This window comes from Somniosus microcephalus, chromosome 4, assembly GCF_052327205.1.
Source record: "Somniosus microcephalus isolate GS21.2 chromosome 4, FLI_Smic_1.0, whole genome shotgun sequence".
NCBI lineage: Eukaryota > Metazoa > Chordata > Chondrichthyes > Squaliformes > Somniosidae > Somniosus > Somniosus microcephalus.
Window position 1 is genome coordinate 248,350,347 of NC_140990.1, and position 20,772 is coordinate 248,371,118.

The 20,772-nt window shown below is 48.7% G+C and overlaps 1 protein-coding gene across 3 annotated transcripts in view; it reads left to right on the top strand.

Moving 5' to 3' along the window:
• The window catches only part of gpr155a (G protein-coupled receptor 155a), a 107,502-nt gene extending 104,921 nt beyond the window's left edge, over positions 1–2,581 (top strand). For 2 of the 3 annotated variants that reach the window (XM_085986154.1, XM_085986153.1), the window contains one exon: positions 1,514–2,581. In XM_085986154.1, the coding sequence (XP_085842280.1) occupies positions 1,514–1,721 (208 nt within the window). In that variant the 3' untranslated portion in view covers positions 1,722–2,581. Of the gene's footprint in view, positions 1–1,465 lie in introns of all 3 variants that reach the window. The other variant, XM_085986155.1, reaches the window with a different exon arrangement.
• Positions 2,582–20,772: the final 18,191 nt, after the last annotated feature.

Genomic DNA, 20,772 nt, shown 5'->3' on the forward strand with positions numbered 1-20,772 from the left:
AAATTATTTTATTTACTCTTGTCCTAGCCTGTTGTGGTTAGATTTTTTTAAAAGTAAAATGATGCAACCTTTTGGAATTTTAGTTTTAAAATTCTGTTTTAAAAATGGGTGAGTTACGTCTTTGATAAGCTGGATCTACTGTATTGCTGATGAACTTTATTCACAGAATACTCTTTAATCAAGTATTTGCTGGGATGATCTTTGGCATCGAGTCTCGGCTCCCAGTAGCCTCACTACTGCAGTAATTCAGCAGAGAGAGAGGATACATTTTGGATGCATATTCCAGAGGGTTCCCTTAATGTTGTACTACAATTGATTAGCTAACAAATTCTACATCATCGTCAACAACAACTTGCATTTATGTAGTACCATTAACATAGTAAAATGCCCCAAGGCAAATTTACAGGAGCATAATCAGACAGAAATTGACATGGAGACAAAGAAGGAGACTTTTGGACAGGCGACCAAAAACTTGAATTACTGCAACAGTGAGACTACCAGGAGGGTCTCCAAGGAGGAGAGAGATGTGGAGAGGTTTATGGAGGGAATCCCAGAGCATGGGGCATAGACAGCTGAAGGCATCGCTGCCAATGGTGGGGTGAAGGAAATTAGGGGATGGACAAGAGGCCAGAGTTGGAGGAATGCAGAGTTTGCGGAGGATCGTTAGCCTGGAGGAGTTAGAGAGATAGGGAGGTGCAAGGCCATGGAAGGATTTGAACACAAGGATGAGAATTTTAAAATCGAAGCATTCGGGAACCAGGAGCCAATGTAGGTCAGCGAGCACAGGGGGGTAATGGGTGAACGGGACTTAGCGTGAGTTAGCATATGGGCAGCAGAGTTTTGGATGAGCTTAAATTTATGGAGGGTGGAAGATGGGAGGGCTGCCAGGAGAGCGTTGGAATAGTCGAGTCTGGAGAAAACAAAAGCATGGATGAGAGTTTCAGCCGCAGATTGACTGATGCAGCGTTGGATATTACGGAGGTGGAAGTAGGTGGTCTTGGTGACAGAGAGGATATGGTGTCGGAAGCTCCGCTCCGGGTCAAGTAGGACAGCAAGGTTGCAAATAGTCTGGTTCAGTCTGAGACGGTGGCTAGGGAGGGGATGGAATCAGTGGCTCAGGATGGAGTTTGTAGCAGGGGCTGAAGACAATAGCTTTGGTCTTCCCAATGTTTAAATGGAGGAAATTGTGGCTCATCCAGGCCTGGATGTTGGACAAGCAGCCTGACAACACAGAGGCAGTGGAGGAGCTGAGAGAGGTGGTGGCGAGGTAAAGCTGGGTGTCATCAGTGTACACGTGGAAGCAACACTTTCTGTATAACCTTTGAGTGATGCTATGATTATTGTTTAGTCGAACCTGGCTGTAGATCGTGATGTTGACTCGAACATCTTTTGGTTCATAATTAGACTTTATTTCATACCATCTCGCCTCTTTATACTGTTTGCTGTTTCCTTTCCTGTGAAACAGTGATGTGAGACTTGCAGACCAAGTGGATGAATCATTCCTTTGACACAGGTGTGCTGCAGAAACTTTCGCAGATGTCTTCCAGGGCTGTGATCTGGTGGACTGGTTGATTAAAGTTGGTCTGGCCCATGACCACGGTGAAGCTGTTAATTATGGAGACCGATTACAAGAAGGTGGTGCTATTCAGCACATTACCAATGAATATTCATTTCAAGATGAACCTCTATACTATCGTATGGTGCAGAGGAATACAGCATGATCTGGACTGTCATTAGTGCTGCTTTCAATTTCGAGATGAAATGTACAAGATTTTCTTCATTGTTGTAAAATGCATTAAAACTTTTTTTAAATTTCTGCCTTTTTAAAATTCTTCATATTATTAACCAAAGAATTTGAAATCTCCATTTATTAAAAGCATGGTTAATTTTGCTTAAAACTTTTACTAAGGTGTAAAACCCATGTTGCATTAGTGTATAGAAAGTAATCTTTTATCCATGTAAATGTAAACCATGACTTATTCTGTAGTGTCAAAGTGGACAGTGGTTTTGGGGAAAAAAGATTTACCTTCCACAGTATTGCAAACAGATTTGAGCCAAAGTGAGTGAGATTGCACTGAAGTATTGAGTTACCATTTCTGGTTTTATATGTGGGGGAACACAAAAGCCGACATCTGTTTTTATAGCAAATGGGGCTAGTTACGGAGCTGGACACTCACTTATATTCAAAACACCTCAACCTTCCATGTATCCATGACTGTGACATCCAAGACTTGATATTTCTGTTTCTTAACATTTATAGAACACAACGGGTATGCTGAAGTTTGTGTAACTTAATGTTAAAAACTGCACTTTGAATTTAAAAGTACACCTTTTAATTTAATGTAAAAGGCTATGTGAAAGATGAATCTCTTCATTATGTTTATCCAAAGTGTTCTACAGTTTAACACTGAATTATCAAAGATCAAGACAGAATCTGGTACATTACAAATGGGTTGTCAGCCCTGTTTCTTTTAAACTTAATTTTAGCTACATTGTGCAATTTAAAAATATTAAAATGGTGTGTTATTTTTTGGAATGTAAAAAACCTGGTATTGTAATAAATATTTTGATATGCTGAAAAGTGTCCCTGAATTCTGTACAAATGAAGAAATCAAACTTTTTTAATGCGCGTGAGTCTCTGGAAGGCTGGAGTGCCTTTACATTTTGACTAGTAGTCAAATAATATATGGCTGAACTCGACAATTCAAAAACTTGATTTGTCTTCATTATAAGTAAATATTATGGGGGAGAAATTCAGTATCGCCACGTTTGGGGCGTAATACTCGAGCGGGCGCAAAATTTAGCACCTAGTGCAAATTATCGCCACCTACTGCTAAATTGAGCTGCTTCACCCCAGGAAGTGCTTGGAGCACTAAAACAGGCGCTGCACGACTGTCTTAAGGCGCTAAGCCGGAGAAGCGAGGCGCTACCACCGAGGGCAGGCGCAGCGCAGGTGCGGCCAGTTAGCGATTGCACGCAGACACGCTGGCGCCGGTCAGCTCTTAAAGGGGAGGTTCGATCTTGGATTGCAACCACACCCTGCGCATCGGAGCCCTGATTCTTGGCCTGGACAGACCTGCTGCCACATTCTAACGCCTAGGACCATGGAGAGAACCAGGGAGCGAGCACAGTGGTTCAGTGAGGGGGCCCTGCAGGTTCTGGTTGGCGCAGTGGAGTGCAGGCGATCTATCCTGTTTCCGGACAGTGGCAGGAGGCCGCTGCCCAACGACTATCGCAAAGCTTGGAGGGAGGTGGCTCACAGAGTGACCTCCAGCAGCATGCTGCCTAGGACCCCTGTGCAATGCAGGAAGAAGTTCAACGACCTCACTCGGGTCGTCCGGGTGAGTACCCTTTTCAGTATTCTCTTTATCCCTGCATGTCCACCTCACTTTATGGCCAAAGCCCCAATGCCCGGCCCTCATCCAACACCTATGGGCCTTTCATGAAACTCGCACGCACATTCAGCACTTTACACACTGTAAGGGCTAATCGACCATGGGAGGCAGTGCAACCAAGATTGGGGCTTCACACTGTAAGGGCTATTTGACCATGGGAGGCAGTGCAGGCAAGATCAGGGCTTCACACTGTACTCAGAGCCCGTCCTTTCTCTTGCAGGGCAAGCTGGCCCATAAAAGGAGGCAGCAGCAACGGACCGGGGGAGGCCGGCCTCACCTTCAAGACCTCAGCGATCTGGAGCAGCGAGTCCAGCGGATTATGGCAGGCCGAACGATTGGCCCCGTCGCCACTGGAGATGCCAACCCCATTCTGGACAGCAATGGTAAGGTCATCACCTTTTTGACCTCCTTCCACTTGTGCCTCACACCAGCATCCTTTGCCACTATCGTACCAATAGAGTGCACTGCAGCACTCATGCCTCCCTCGCTGCCACCCTGTCCTCACGCTAAAGCCACTCTTGTACCTCCCTGCTTTCAGATGCTGATTTGCCAGGTGAGGAGGCGGGCCCTCAAGCTGCCACTGTGAATGATTCTGAAGGCGAGGAGGAAGAGGAAGCCAGACCATCAGTGCCACCCTCAGCCGAGGCAGCCCATGACCATAATGGGGACACGTCTTCCCTGGAGGGGAGCAGGGGGGGGGAAGGGTCTGAGGAGGGTGAAGCTCTGGGGCCCAGCGGGCTGCAGCAACGCGGTGGGGGGGGGGGGTAGGGAAGCTCGGCGGCCTTCTCCCCGGAGGGAGAGTCTGGCTTCGAGTCCTGCTACAGTGAGCGCAGAAGAGGTGCGGCTCCTCACTGAAATGAGCGCCCAGGCGGAGCACAGGCACACTGAGCTCATGGCTGCAGTGGCAAGGATGCCTGAATCCATTGAGTCACTGGCAAGGAGTGTCCAGGACTTCGGCGCAGCACTGGCAAGGAGTCTGCAGGACTTCGGCACAGCACAGGCAAGGAGTCTGCAGGACTTTGGCACAGCACAGGCGGCTTCCACGCAAGTGCTTAGTGGTGCAATGCAGTCAGTGGCTGCAGACGCAGATTGAGGCCACACGAGCACTGACTGCTACCACCCTCGCTGGATCGGGCACGAATCGCCGGGGCCCTCGCCATGCCGCAGCAGGCCAGCAGTCTGTGCTTCAGCAGATTGCTCCGCATGCTGCAGTGCTGCTCCATGGGAGTGCCAGTGTGTCGTCGGACCAGGGAGTGGCTGTCCTCTGTCAGGATGGCAGCATTCCTGCTGCCAATACTGTTACTTCTCCACTGCAGCTGCCACCACCTGTAGGACAGACTGCTGCCGCCCATGCAGAGTTGGAGCAGTCAGCAGCCGGGCCCTCCAGGCCCAGAGCTGGTCGAGGCCGTACCTCAAGGGCATTTGCTGACTCAGTATCTGACAAACAGCAGCCTTCCCCCAGGCTTGCTGCAGCCACTGGGGTCCCATTGCGGAGGAGCTGCAGGGTGGGAAGGGGCCAATCTCGCAAGCGAAGCAGATCACCCTCGAAGGGCAAAAAGTAGGAGGTGTGGCAAAATGCTGTTAATTTTTTTATTGAAGGCCGAAGATCATGGTCATTTTTTGGTTACTCTTTTGTTCATTGTCTCCAGGTTGTGAGAGCCAGTTATGTGACTGACTGCTTTTTTTGGGGTTTCTCTCTATTACTTTGTCATGCGGGAAGGGCACACAGTTTGTTAAATAAAGAAGCGTCTTTATTCAGAATGTGCATGTTTGCTCTTTGAACTATTTGTTGCCTTGACCGGCTTAGGGGTTGCGGAACGGTTCCATTCATGTTCTTTCAATGGCACAAGCCATTCCCTCAGAGGGGGCCTAGAACCGACTTGCAATAAGCCACTGATGGACGGCCCTTGCACTTTGTGCCTCCCTCCTGTCTTGGTGCTCCTCCTCCTCCTCCTCCTCTGCTGGTGCTCCAATGTCTGGTGGCAGTGGCTGAGTCCTGAGGATTGCCAGGTTATGCAGCATGCAGCACACTACAACGAAATGGGAGACTTGCTCAGGTGAGTACTGAAGGGCTCCCCCGGAATGGTCCAGACAGCGGAACCGTTGCTTGAGCACGCCGATTGTGTGCTCAATGATGTTCCTGGTCGCTTGATGACTCTCATTGTATTGTTCTTCAGCAGGGGTGCTGGGCGCACGGAGCGGGGTCATCAGCCAGGTGCACAGAGGATAGCCCTTGTCCCCGAGAAGCCAGCCTCCTGGGTGAGCCGGGGCTTCGAAAAGGTCTGCCACAGAGGTCTGGCGCAGGATGAAGGCGTCGTGGTTGCTGCCTGGAAAGCGGGCATCGACAGCGAGTATCAGCTGTCTGTGGTCACAGACCAACTGGACGTTCAACGAATGGAACCCCTTCCAGTTGCGGTAATCCTCGGCATTCTCTTGCGGCGTCCGCAAAGCCACATGCTTGCAATCAATGGCGCCCTGGACCATGGGGAAGCTCGCTATTCTCGCAAATCCCATTGCGCGCTCTTGCTGCTTGTCCAGGGTCATGGGGAAGGAGATGTACTGACGTCTCCTTTTAAAGAGGGCATTCGTGACTTGACGGATGCAGCAATGCACCGCGAACTAGGAGATATTGGCAATGTCCCCAGTAGCGGATTGGAAGGAACCGGTGGCATAGAAGTTGAGAGCCACTGTCACCTTAACTGCCACCGACATAGATGTCCTGCTCCTCAGTTGAGGCTGCAGATCTGGCTGAAGCAGGTGGCAGAGCTCAGTGACCACCTCCCTGCTGAATCGAAGCCTCCGAAAACTCAGACATGTTGAGGTATGAGAACTGTTGGCGGAAAACCCTGGGACGGTAAGGTCTCGTGTGCCGACGCCTGTTGGCCCTCCTCCGCCTGGCCATGATTGGCACTCTTTCGGCGTCTTTGAGCCCTCTCAATGTAATGGAGAAGCCCAACGTTTCCACCCTTTGCAGCCCCCATAGCATATGGCCACTCAAGGTTATGCCAGTGAAAAAGCAAACCAACTACAAAGTTCTGGGCCGAAGCCAGAAGTACCTGTGCGAGCGCTGACTCAATGCAGAAAGCTCTCTCCCTTTGTCTCTCTGCAAATCTCTCTCTCACACAGAAGGAGTGGTCCAAAAATGGCTACCACAAAGAAGCCAGGAAGAGCCCCCTTTAAATAGCGCCCCCCCAGCCCCACAGCGACTGGGAACCATTCCAGTCAACCAGTCGCTGGGAGAGACAGGCGGAAAGGAGGGGGGGGGCGCCACTGAATTTCCGGTTCGGGGCGCCCCAAGGGCGTTGCACCATGAAATGACGTCGGGAGCTGCGCGCACAGCTGAGCGGGTGTTGCGGTTTTGCGCCGCCGCTAAATGTCTGCTCAATTTCGCGAGAGGCGCAGGTCTCGCCGCGCCCGGGCACTAGCTGGCTCGCGCCCCACTTATCGCCCTCTTAAGGCGCTAACGGGTGGTGCAACCAACTGAATTTCTCCCCCTATGTATCTTATACTAACACCCTATATTCATTCAGATAATAGACTTTGCAGGGAGCCATTTGGGTACCTTTTGTAAAATAAACAGCATAATAATTTAAGTAGTCTCATTTTGGATGTCTATTTTGTATAATTCTGAATAAAATTCCAATGTACGCTTAATGAGTGCTCAAAAAGATACTATTGAGTTTAAATTTGTTTGTTTAAAACCCATTCTTCTTTAGGTCACATTTTCCACAGTTAATCCAGGCCTGGATCAGGATCTGGGGGAAATGACATGGTGGGTTAATGCCGTTTTGACATCTATTGACACACAGCCTGTGATACACTAGTACACACAGTGAAAGGGCCAGGCAGGAATCATGTTTTCCTGCTTCTAAGTGTTTAAACTTAGTGTATGTATTTTTTCTAGGTTCAGTGTTTTACTAACTTGACATTTTTAACAATTAATAAATAAAATATCTGTTGTATCCATTTTCCATGATCGTGCATTGGCTGTATGCTTCTTCCTGCCAATGGATAAGGTTGGATTCTGATGTTAACTGGAATCATTCTGCATTGAGTAGCTTTCATAGACCCTCACCTGACTCAAGTGGTCAAATCTGCCTTAATTCAGGGTATTGGCTTGCCTATAATAGCTAACCTGCAATTATTAGACACATCAACTTTGTTGGCATCCCTTGAAAAAATGAATGTATCATTAAACTGAATCAGAATTGGATAAGCGGCTGATGGGCAATAAGAAATCTGTATTTCCATTCAATTTTGCGTTAGTTGGTCTGGGTGCCACCAACATGTGAGTACCGTGTGAGCCCTCACTTAATCAGAACAGGTGCCACCCAGCTAAGGAAGAAAACTATTGCAGGAGGTGACTTGCTGTCAGGACAAAAAGGATAGGACTATGGTAATAAAGAAATAAATATTAAGTATATACAATGAGCTCTAAATAAATAAACCTGCTCTGTCCTCACCTGTTGGATTGTCAGGGCCTCAATACTGGTGGGCACCATGAAGCATGCTGCTCTGACATTCCTGTGTCCTTTTTTCTTCAGTGGTAGGAATGAAGCTCAGTCTTAATAAGAACATAAGAAATAGGAGCAGGAGTAGGGCATACGAGCCTTCGAGCATGCTCCGCTATTCAATAAGATCATGGCTGATCATCGACCTCAACAACACTTTCCCACCCGATCTCCATATCCCTTGATTCCCCTACAGTCCAAACATCTATCTATCTCAGCCTTGCATATACTCAACGATTCATCATCCACAGCCCTCTGGGGCAGAGAATTCCAAAGATTCACAACCTTCTGAGTGAAGAAATTCCTCCTCATCCTACCCCTTATCCTGAGACTATGCCCCCTAATTCTAGATACTCCAGCCAGGGGAAACAACCTCTCAGCATCTACCCTGTCAATCCCCTTCAGACTCTTGTATGTTTCAATGAGATCACCTCTCACAGAGAGTATACGCCCATTCTACACAACCTCTCATCATAGGACAGCCCTCTCATCCCGGGAATCAATCTAGTGAACCTTTGTTGCACCGTCTCCAAGACAAGTATATCCTTCCTTAGATAAGGAGACCAAAACTGTGTACAGTACTCCAGGTGTGGTCTCACCAAGGCCCTGTACTTCCTTACTCTTATACTCCAACCCCTTGCAATAAAGGCCAACATGCCATTTGCCTCCCTTATTGCTTGCTGTGCCTGCGTGCTAGCTTTCTGTGTTTCTTGCACGAGGACACCCAAATCTCTCTGAACACCAACATTTGAAAGTTTCTCACCATTTAAAAAATATTCCGTTTTTCTATTCTTCCTACCAAAATGAATAACCTCACATTTCCCTACATAATACTCCATCTGCCAACTTACTGCCCACTCATTTAGTCTATCTATATCCCTTTGCAGACTCTGGCCATGATCTTACCTGAAGAGGCGAGTTGGGAGCGGGTCAGCTGACCTGTGGGTTCCAATCCCGCCCCCAACGATGCACAGATGCCGGTGTCAGATGACATCAGTTGATGATGCGTCATCTGCCGGTTTTCTTAAAGGGGACATGCTCATTTTTGTTTGACATGATTTTTCAGTGTTTGACAGCATTGAGGTGCCAATCACTGTACAAAGGTGAGCCCTTGCACCCAGGCTCTCCAGCGACTCTCTCCTTAGGATAAAACAGGTGGCAGCTGCAGGTGAGGTTACAGAAGCGATCTGTCACTGGTGAGAGAGATTCTCCAAATGTGGGACTACACCATCACTTCAAATCTAATTACCTACAGAAAAGTCTAAATACATTTAAAATGATTTTCCCAGCATTTCCTTACCTCTGAAATTCACCAGTGTACCATTGGTTCCTTCACACCACTTCTGCAGCTGTCATCAATGAAGAAACACTTCAACAGACTCACAACACGCCACACTTACCTGGTGTGGTGTCCAGACATCGGGAAGCCCGCAGTCGACCTGGCAAAATTGGAAAAAGCCTCTTAACTGCCTGTTAACTACCTGTTAACAAGCAGTTAAGTGGCTGTAATCCTCTTCCCGCCGCTAGGAGATGGGTCCCTGCGCAAATCGGGGACCCGACTCCTGGGAAGATTGATTGGAGACAGTTTGGAAGCGGATTTGGAACCCGCTGCCAATCTTTTTGATTTTGCCAGCAGTCCCACCTCCAAACCCGACCCCTGAGCATCGGCAAAATCACCCCCTTTGTGTTCTCCTCACAGCTTACTGTCCCACCTAGCTTTGTATCATCAGCAAACTTGGATACATTGCACTCGGTTCCTTCATCTAGGTCATTAATATAGATTGTAAATAGCTGAGGCCCCAACACTGACCCTTGCATCACCCCACTAGTTACAGCCTGCCAACTTGAAAAAGATCTGTTTATCCCTACTCTCTGTTTTCTGCCTTTTGGAATTCCAAATATACTACATCCACTGATTCACCTTTATCTACCCTGCTAGTTACACCCTCAAAAAACTCTTAGGGAAATCATATTTGTTAAATTTCTTTTCATAAAACCATGTTGACTCTGTAATCTTTTTGTGATTTTTCTAAGTGACTTGATACCACTTCCTTAACAATGGATTCCAGCATTTTCCCGACGACTGCTGTCAGGCTAACTGGCCTGTAGTTCCCTGTTTTTCTCTCCCTCCTTTCTTGAATAGCGGTGTTACATTTGTGACCTTCTAATCCACTGGGACCATTCTAGAATCCAGGGAATTTTGGAAGATCAAAACCAATGCATCCACTATCTCTAAGAACATAAGAAATAGGAGCAGGAGTAGGCCAATCGGCCCCTCGAGCCTGCTCCGCCATTCAATAAGATCATGGCTGATCTGATCCTAACCGCCAATCTACTATCACAGAACCATCTCCTGAATCTAACAGAATTAGACACATGAAATAGGAGCAGGATCAAGCTACATGGCCCCTGGGCCCGCTCCGCTACCCACAGGGCCATGACCGATCTGAACCTAGACTCGTCCAAATTCCTGCCCGCTCCCCGTAACCCTTAATTCCCTTTACTTCTAGGAAACTCTCTATTTCTGTTTTAAATTTATGTAATGATGTAGCTTCTACAGCTTTTTGGGGCAGCATATTCCATGGACCTACCACCCTCTGAGTGAAGTAGTTCCTCCTCATCTCAGTTTTGAAAGAGCAGCCCCTTATTCTAAGATTATGCCCCCTAGTTCTAGTTTCACCCATCATCGGGAACATCCTCCCCGCATCCACCCGATCCAACCCCTTCACAATCTTATATGTTTCAATAAGATCGCCTCTCATTCTTCTGAACTCCAATGAGTAGAGTCCCAATCTACTCAACCTCTCCTCATATGTCCATCCCCGGGATTAACCGAGTGAACCTTCTTTGTACTGACTCGAGAGCAAGTATGTCCTTTCTTAAGTATGGACACCAAAACTGTACGCAGTATTCCAGGTGCGGTCTCACCAATACCTTGTACAACTGAAGCAATACCTCCCTATTTTTATATTCTATCCCCCTAGCAATGAAAGCCAACATTCCATTGGCCTCCTTAATCACTTGCTGCACCTGCATACTAACCTTTTGAGTTTCGTGCACCAGGACCCCCAGATCCCTTTGTACTTCAGTACTTTCCAGTTTCTTGCCATTAAGATAATAACTTGCTCTACGATTTTTCCTGCCAAAGTGCATAACCTCACACTTTCCAGTCTTGTATTCCATCTGCCAAATCTCTGCCCACTTACTTAGCCTGTCTATGTCCCCTTGCAGGTTTTTTATGTCCTCCTCACTTGCTACTTTCCCTCCCATCTTAGTATCATCTGCAAACTTTGCTATGTTACACTCGGTCCCCTCCTCCAAATCGTTAATATAGATTGTAAAGAGTTGGGGACCCAGCACTGACCCCTGTGGAACACCACTAGTTACTGATTGCCAGTCTGAGAATGAACCATTTATCCCAACTCTCTGCCTTCTGTTAGATAGCCAATCCTCTATCCATGCCAGAATATTATCCCCAATCCCGTGATTTTTTATCTTAAGCAATAATCTTTTGTGTGGCACCTTGTCAAATGCCTTTTGGAAGTCTAAATACAGTACGTCCACTGGTTCCCCTTTATCCACCCTATATGTTACTTCCTCAAAGAACTCCAGCAAATTTGTTAAACATGACTTCCCCTTCATAAAACCATGCTGACTTTGTCCTATTAAATTATGATTATCCAAATGTCATGTTACTGTCTCCTTAATAATGGACTCCAAAATTTTACCTACCACAGATGTTAGGCTAACTGGTCTATAGTTTCCAGCCTTCTGTCTACTGCCCTTTTTAAATAAGGGTGTTACATTAGCAGTTTTCCAGTCTGCCGGGACCTTTGCTGAGTCCAGGGAGTTTTGGAAAATTATTACCAATGCATCCGCAATCCCTACCACCACTTCCCTCAAGACCCTAGGATGTAAGCCATCAGGTCCAGGTGATTTATCCGCCTTGAGTCCCATTATTTTACCGAGTACCACTTCCTTAGTGATTTTGATCATGTTTACCTCCTCCCCCCCTTTAGCCCCCTGTTTGTCCAGTGTTGGGATATTCTTTGGCCTAGAAATTTAGTGGGATTTGCGCCCAGTTACCGCCCAAATAGGGTTTCTGCGCCAGTGTAAGAGGGTGCGCTGATATTCAGCACTGCGGTAATGGCGGCGGTAGCCGGTAGCGCTGCGCCGACACCGATGACGTCATCGGTATGCGCAGTGCCCCGGTTCCGCCCCGCTTCCGGCCCAAACCCCATATTTAGTTGCGGCGCCTCTTCTGCAGCGGCTGCAAACAGCGCTGGAAAAACGGGGCCGTACTGCTGCGCTACTGGGGCGCTTTAAGGTGGAGGTGCGGCCGGCCGCTTTTTTGGCGGCCGCCTGCCCGCACCTCCTTCCCCGGCCTCCTCCACCTCCCCCCCCGCGGCATTGCCGGCTGCTTTCCGCGAGCCCGGCACTTCTCCGTGGTGCCAGGCTCATTTGCCGGCACAATCCAGCGGCGATCTCGCTGTTGCAGGCACCTCCCCCTTAAGAGAAGGAGGAGGCCTGCAGTACCGCAGCCTGCCGCTCCGCAGCGGGTGGCGCTGCGGCACCTAGCGCGCCGATATTCAGTTTCGGCGCCCCAAGCGGGGGCGCCGAAACCCTTGAATAGCGGCTGCCTTCGAGTTGGGGCGCTGAAACTGAATTTCCAGCGGGCGCAAGTGGCTCCGCGCGCAGCGCTAACTTTTGGGCGTTAGCCTGCTGGTGGGCCTTAACTGAATTTCTAGGCCTTAGTGTCTTCTACTGTAAAGACTGATACAAAATATTCATTCAGTGTTTTTGCCATCTCCATATTTCCCACCATTAATTTCCTGGTCTCATCCTCTAAGGGACCAACTTTAGCCACCCTTTTTCTTTATATATAACTATAAAAACTCTTACTATCTGTTTTTATATTTTTTGCTAATTTACTTTCATAATCTATCTTCCCTTTCTTAATCAATCTTTTTGTTATTTTTTGCTGTCTTTTAAAGTTTTCCCAATCCTCTATCCTCCCACTAGATTTGGCTACCTTATATGCCCTTGTTTTTAGTCGAATACTATCCTTAATTTCTTTACTTAGCCACGGATGGCTGTCTTCTTTTACACCCTTCTCGGTGGAGTATATATTTTTTGGAAGTTGTAAAATAACTCCTTAAATGTACACCACTGATCATGTATCGTCTTACCCTTTAATCTATTTTCCCAATCCACTCTACTCAATTTCGCTCTCATACCTTCATAGTCTCCTTTATTCAAGCTTAGCACGCTTGTTTGAGATCCAACCTTCTCACCCTCTAATTGAATATGGAATTCAACCATGTTATGGTCACTCATTCCAAGGGGACCCTTTACTAGGACATTTTTAATTAATCCTGTCTCGTTACACAGGACCAGACCTAAGGTTGCTTGCCCCCTGGTCGGTTCAGTTACATACTGCTCAAGAAACCCATCCCTAATACACTCAATGAACTCATCCTCAAGGCAGCCCTGCCCAATTTGATTTGTCCAATTAATATGATAGTTAAAATCCCCCATAATTATAGATGTTCCCTTATTACAAGCCTCAACTATTTCCTGATTGATACTCCATCCAACAGAGTTGCAACTGTTCGGAGGCCTATAGACTACGCCCACTAGTGCTTTTTTCCCCTTATTATTCCTTATCTCCACCCAAACTGTTTCATTATCCTGATCTTTTGACCCAATATCATTTCTCTGTATTACAGTGATTCCTTCCTTTATTAACATAGCCACCCCAGCTCCCCTTCCTGCCTGTCCTTCCTGATCGTTAAATAACCTGGTATGTTTAATTCCCAGGCATTGTCACCCTGTAGCCATGTTTCTGTAATGGCCACAAGATCATACCCATATGTAGTTATTTGTGCCATTAACTCGTCTATTTTGTTACGAATGCTACGTGCATTCAGATAGAGAACTTTCAAATATGTTTTGTGACACTTAGTTCCTGCTTTTGCCCTTTTTATTACTTTACCTTTTACTCCATACCTTCTGCCCCTTCCTGACATGCTCTGGTTTTTAATTTCCCCACTGCTACCTAGCCTATGACCTTCTCTGTTATTTTTATTATTTGTTCTCTAGGAACCTCCCCCCCCCCACCCCCACTAGTTTAAAGCCCGCTCTACAGCCCTAGTTATATGATCCGCCAGGACTCTAGTCCCAGCACTGGCCTCTTTTAGAACCCTAGGATGTAGGCCATCAGATCCAAGGGATTTGTCGGCTTCTAGTCCCATTAGTTTCTCTAGTACTTTTTCTCTACTTATATTAATTACGTGAAGTTCCTCACCCTCATTAGACCCTTGGTTCTCCATCATTTTTGGTATGCTTTTTGTGTCTTCTACTGTGAAGACAGATACAAAATATTTGTTTAACGTTTCTGCCATTTCCTTATTCTCCATAATAATTTCTCCTGCCCTAGCCTCTAAGGAACCAATGTTTACTTTTGCTACTCTTTTCCTTTTTATATACTTGTAGAAACTCTTACAATCTGCTTTTATATTTCTTGCTAGTTTTCTCTCATTCTATTTTTTCCCTTTTAATCAATTTTTTGGTCAACCTTTGCTGGTTTTTGAAACTCTCCTAATCCTCAGGTTTACTGTTATTCTTTGCAACATTATAAGCTGCCTCTTTCAATCTAATTCTATCCTTAACTTCTTTAGTTAGCCACAGTTGGATCGCTTTTCACGTGGAGTTTCTGTTTCTCAATAGAATGTATTTTTGTTGAGAATTATGAAATAGTTCTTTAAATGCTAGTCACTGCTGATCTACCGCCATACCTTTTAATCTATTTTTCCAATCTAACTTAGCCAACTCGCCCCTCATACCTATGTAATTGGCTTTATTTAAGTTTAAGACTCTAGTTTCGGACTTAGGCAAGTCACTCTCAAAATTAAGGTGAAATTCTATAATATTATGATCACTCTGCCCCCAGAGGATCCTTTACTATGAGATTGCTAATTAACCCTGTCTCATTACAAAATACAAGATCTAAAATAGCCTGTTCCCTGGTTGGTTCCATGACATATTGTTCTAGGAAACTGTCCCAAATGCATTCCATGAACTCGTCCTCCAGACTACCTTTGCCAATTTGATTTGTCCAGTCTATATATATGTGAAGATTAAAGTCCCCCAAGATTATTGCATTACCTTTGTTGCAAGCTCCTACTATTTCTTGATTAATATTCTGTCCAACAGTATCGCTACTGTTAGGGGGCCTATATACTACTACTACCAGTGTTTTCTGCCCCTTGCTATTCCTTATCTCCACCCATGCTGATTCTACTTCCTGATCTTCTGAGCTGAGATCCTTTCTCTCTACTGTTCTTATGTCATCCTTTATTATCAGAGCTACTCCCCCTACTTTTCCATTCTGCTTGTCTTTTCGAAACGTCAAGTAGCCTGGAACATTTAGTTCCCAACCTTGGCCACCTTGCAACCATGTCTCTGTAATAGCTATTAGAACAAACCCATTTATCTTTATTTGTGCCACTAGTTTGTCTATCTTGTTACGAATGTTTCGTGCATTCAGATAAAGAGCCTTTAATTTTTTTTTACCATTACTCCCTGCTTTGATCTTATTCTCTGCTGCAGTGCTACCATTAAGCTCTCTGGGCTAGAAATTCACTTTGGGCCCGCCAGCTGGCTAGCGCCCAGAAGTTAGCGCTGCGCGCGGAGCCAGTTGCGCCCATCGGAAATTCAGTTTCTGCGCCCCAAGTCGAAACCGGCCGTTATTCCAGGGTGTGCCCGCCCCCGCTTGGGGCGCTGAAAGTGAATTTCGGCGCGCTAGGTGCCGCAGCGCCACCCGCTGCGGAGCGGCAGGCTGCGGTACTGCAGGCCTTCCTCCTTCTCTTAAGGGGGAGGTGCCTGCAACGGGGAGATCGCCGCTTGATAGTGCCGGCAAATGAGCCCGGCACCACGGAGAAGTGCCGGGCTCCCGGAAAACAGCCGGCAATGCCGGGGGGGGGGGTGGTGGAGGAGGCCGGGGAAGGAGGTGCAGGCAGGCCGCACCTCCGCCTTAACTCGCCCCACTAAGGCTGCAGGACGGCCCCGTCTTTACATCGTTGTTTGCGGCCGCTGCGGAAGAGGCGGCCGCAACTAAATATGGGGGGCGGGGCGGAACCGGGGCACTGCGCACACCGATGACGTCATCGGTGTCGGCGCAGCGCTACCGGCTACCGCCGCCATTACCGCAGCACTGAATATCAGCGCAAACTCCTCAAGTGGCGCAGAAGCCCTCTTTGGGCGGTAACTGGGCGCAAAGCCCACTGAATTTCTAGGCCTCTGTCCCTTCTTGTCACACTCTGCTTATTTTTACCCAAATCACTACACTGCTCTATTGCCTTGACCTTTCTCTTTAGATTTCTAAATTTCCCCTCACCTGACCCCTCAAGGTGATCTGCTGTATTCTCCCCAGCAGGGAATTCTTCATACCAGCTTACCCTATATGAGCATTGTGTGTATATTACATAGAATTTACAGCACAAAAACAGGCCATTACGCCCAACTCGTCCATGCCAGAGTTTATGCTCCACACGAACATCCTCCCATCCCACTTCATCTCATCCTATCAACATACCTTTCTATTCCTTTCTCCCTCATGTACTAAGTGAGCTTCCCCTGAAATGCATCTATGCTATTTATATCTATCGTATATTTTACACACACACACACACATGATACATGTATACCCCATGGAGTTACTCATGCTGAGTCCAGTGCCATAATCTTTGTCTCTTTCATTCTATCTCCTTGTATCTGTCTCTCTGCTCACATTTTTTCTCCCTCAATCTCTCCATCTCTTTTTCTCTATTTTTGCCCCCAAGTGCTCCCTCTGTTCTTTGATTTGTCCACACAATCTTTCTTCTCTACAATATTGTTCTCTCTCATCTCTCTTTGCTCCAAGCTCTCTATCCCATGTGTCTTTCCCAATGTCTGCCCGTAACCTGCAGTGCCCATGTCTCTCTATGATCTGCTAGCACCAGCTCTCCCATTCTCTCTGTACCCATCTCTTCTGTTCTCAACCCCTCATTTGTCCTCTGATGTGCCTCAATAATCCCGAGACTCGATGTTAGCGAAACAAAACAAGGCTTTTATTAACTTAGAAGATAACACGCAGTGGAGAGAGGTATCTTCCCTGGAGGTCTGCAGTACTGGCTGTCAGGCCAGACTGAGCTGGCTTACATAGAGGCCAGGTATGGGCGGAGCCCTACACACAACACATTCCATACATTCCAATACACAATACAATGGTCAGGAGAAACCTGAAACCAACCACAGTCACAGGCAATACAATGGTAAGGGGGAACCTGAAACCAACCACAGTCACAGGCAGTGATCAATGGAATATTTCATCACATTCACCCCTTCTATAGATTTAGTCTGTTCGGGGATTTGGTAGTCCTCTGCGACCGACGTGGCTGTTGTGGTGTCGCGGGTGTCGGCTGGGTGTCCCCGGTGGCCTCCTGGGTCTCTGCCGGGGATGCCGCCAGGGTTGTTGAAGGGGTAGTTGGTGGGGGTGCCGTTGGTCGATGTTCTTCCGGGGGTGATGAAAGAGTAGTGGGTGGGTAAGAGTTGCTGTGGTCGTTGTTGCTGCTATTGCCGTGGTTGTTGTCGTTACCGGCTGGGGCGACGTCTTTTATTGACACGGTGTCCTCCCTTCCGTCGGCGTGCCGGACATACGCGTATTGGGGGTTGGCGTGGAGTAGGTGCACTGGCTCCACGAGAGGGTCCGTCTTATGCCCCCTCACATGCCTTCGCACGAATACCGGACCCGGGGTGGAGAGCCATGACGGCATGGATACGCCTGAGGTGGATTTCCGGGGGAAGCTAAACATTCGTTCATGAGGCGTGGCATTAGTGGCAGTACACAATAGCAACCGTATCGAATGGAGCACATCTGAGAGGACTTCCTGCCAGCGGGAGATAGGGAGGCCCTTGGTCCTTAGAGCTAGAGTGACTGCTTTCCATACTGTCCCGTTCTCTCGCTCCACTTGACCGTTACCCCGGGGGTTGTAGCTGGTGGTACGGCTCGTGGCGATACCCCTGGACAGCATGTACTGGCGTAGCTCTTCACTCATGAAGGACGCCCCCCTATCCGTGTGGATGTAGCTCGGCATACCAAACAGGCAGAACAGGCTGTTGAGGCATTTAATGACCGTGGCGCTGGTCATGTCTGGGCAGGGGAAGGCGAATGGGAACCGGGAGTATTCGTCCACAATGTTCAGGAAGTAAACATTGCGGTCGACGGACGGGAGGGGGCCCTTGAAATCTAAGCTGAGCCGCTCAAAGGGCCGTGTAGCTTTGATTAAGTGGGCTCTATCAGGGTGGTAGAACCGAGGCTTGCACTCAGCGCAAGTGCGGCAGTTCCTGGTCAGAGACCGAACTTCCTCAATCGAGTAGGGTAAGTTGCGGGACTTTATGAAGTGGAACAGCCGCGTGACCCCTGGGTGGCAGAGGTCGTTGTGGAGGGTCTGTAGCCGATCCCCGGTGGCGCTGGCACACATCCCTCGTGAGAGGGCATCTGGGGATTCGTTAAGGGCCCCTGGCCGGTAAATGATGTCATACTCGAAGGTGGAGAGCTCGATCCGCCACCTAAGAATCTTATCATTTTTGATCTTCCCCCTCTGTTTATTATTGAACATAAACGCTACCGACCGCTGGTCGGTAAGTAGGGTGAAGCGTTTGCCGGCTAGGTAGTGGCGCCAGTGGCGCACTGCCTCCACGATGGCTTGGGCCTCCTTTTCCACGGAGGAGTGTCTGATCTCGGGCCCTTGGAGGGTCCTCGAGAAGAAAGCTACGGGCCGCCCCGCCTGGTTGAGGGTGGCCGCCAAGGCAAAGTCAGACGCATCACTTTCCACTTGAAATGGAGTGTTCTCGTCCACTGCCTGTAGCGTGGCCCGCTCAATATCCTGCTTAATGCTTTTGAAGGCGGCGTGGGCCTCAGCAGAGAGCGGGAAAGAGGATGCTTTCAAGAGGGGGCGGGCTTTGTCGGAGTAGTTGGGGACCCATTGGGAATAATAAGAAAATAACCCCAGGCACCTTTTCAGGGCTTTGGGAGTGTTGGGCAGGGGCAGCTCCCGTAGGGGGCGCAATCGGTCGGGGTCTGGTCCGATTTCCCCATTCTCCACCACGCTGCCTAGTATGCAGAGGCGCGTGGTGTTGAAAACGCACTTGTCCTCGTTGTAGGTGAGGTTGAGTTTTTGTGCGGTTTTCAGGAACCTCTCGAGGTTCGAGTCGTGATCCTGCTGGTTGTGACCGCAGATGGTGACGTTGTCGAGGTAGGGGAAGGTTGCCTGCAAGTGGTGGTCATCGACCATACGATCCATCTCCCTCTGGAAGACCGAGACCCCATTCGTCACCCCAAAGGGGACTCTGAGGAATTGGTAGAGGCGTCCGTTCGCCTCGAAGGCGGTGTACGGGCGGTCCTCTGGTCTGATAGGGAGCTGGTGGTACGCTGACTTGAGGTCGATGGTGGAGAACACCCGGTATTGGGCGATTTGGTTCACCATTTCTGATATGCGGGGTAGCGGGTAGGCGTCTAGTTGGGTGTACCTGTTGATCGTTTGGCTATAGTCGATCACCATCCGTTTCTTCTCGCTACCCCTTACCACCACCACTTGGGCGCGCCACGGGCTATTGCTGCATTCAATAATGCGCTCTTTCAGGAGCCTGTCTACCTCGGTTGCGATAAACCGCCTGTCCTCCCAGCTGTACCTCCTGCTTTTGGTCGCTATTGGCCGGCAGTTAGGGGTAAGGTTCGCGAATAGCGAAGGCGGCTTTATCTTCAGGGTAGCCAGGCCGCACACTGTGAGGGGCGGCTGGGACCCACCGTACTTGAGCGTGATGCTTTGGTGGTTGCACTGGAAATCCAGGCCCAAGATCACGCTCGCGCATAGATTCTTCATGATTAATACTTTAAAATTATCGTATACAGTCCCGTTAACGGACAATTGTACCGTGCAGTAACCCAGAATGGTCGATGTCTGGGTTTTATCAGCCATAGAGATGGTACCCCGAGTAGGGACCACCTTTAGGGAGAGTTGTCGTGCCAGTTCCGGGTGGATAAAACTCTCCGTGCTTCCACTGTCAATTAAACATTTAACCCCGCACCCGTTTACCTCGATGTCCTCCATTGATTTGGATAGCGGGTGGGGCCTGGTCTGGTCCACTGTGACCGATGCCACTGTAGGGCCCTGATCGAGACAAGATGGCGTCCGCGCTGTCTGCTCACAAGATGGCGGACCCCACGAGGTCGGGCAAGATGGCGTCCAAGATGGCCGCTCCCACGGCGCACACGCGGCGGTGGCGGGTTTTGGTTTTCCAGCGGGGTTCCCTCTGCACACCTTCCCAAAGTGCCCCTTCTTACCGCACTTAAAGCAGGTGGTGCCTTTCGCCGGGCACAGGTTTCTGGTGTGCTTTGGCTGCCCGCAGAAGTAGCAGTTGGGTCCCCGACGCGTCGCGGCTGTCGTAGGGCTTCTGGGGGGAGAGCGGGGCCCCGACGGTGTCGGGCTGCCGGGCGGGGAAGATGCCTTCCAAGATGGCGGCGCCCTTGGTGCACACGTGGCGGCGTGGACGGCGCGGGCTGAAGAGTAGGCGTCCAAGTTTCTCTGGGCCACATCCAGGGATCGCGCGGTGTCCGCAGCCTGTTTCAGGTCCAATCCCGTTTTTTCCAGCAGTCTTTGCCGGATGTAAGTGGAGCTGAGGCCTGTGATAAAGGCATCGTGAACAAGCTCGTCGGTGTACACTGCGGCTTTTACATCTCGGCACTTGCAGTCTTTGCCAAGCATTTTCAGGGTGCCTAGGAACTCCTCCACCGATTCCCCAGGTCGCTGTGCGCGAGTGGTGAG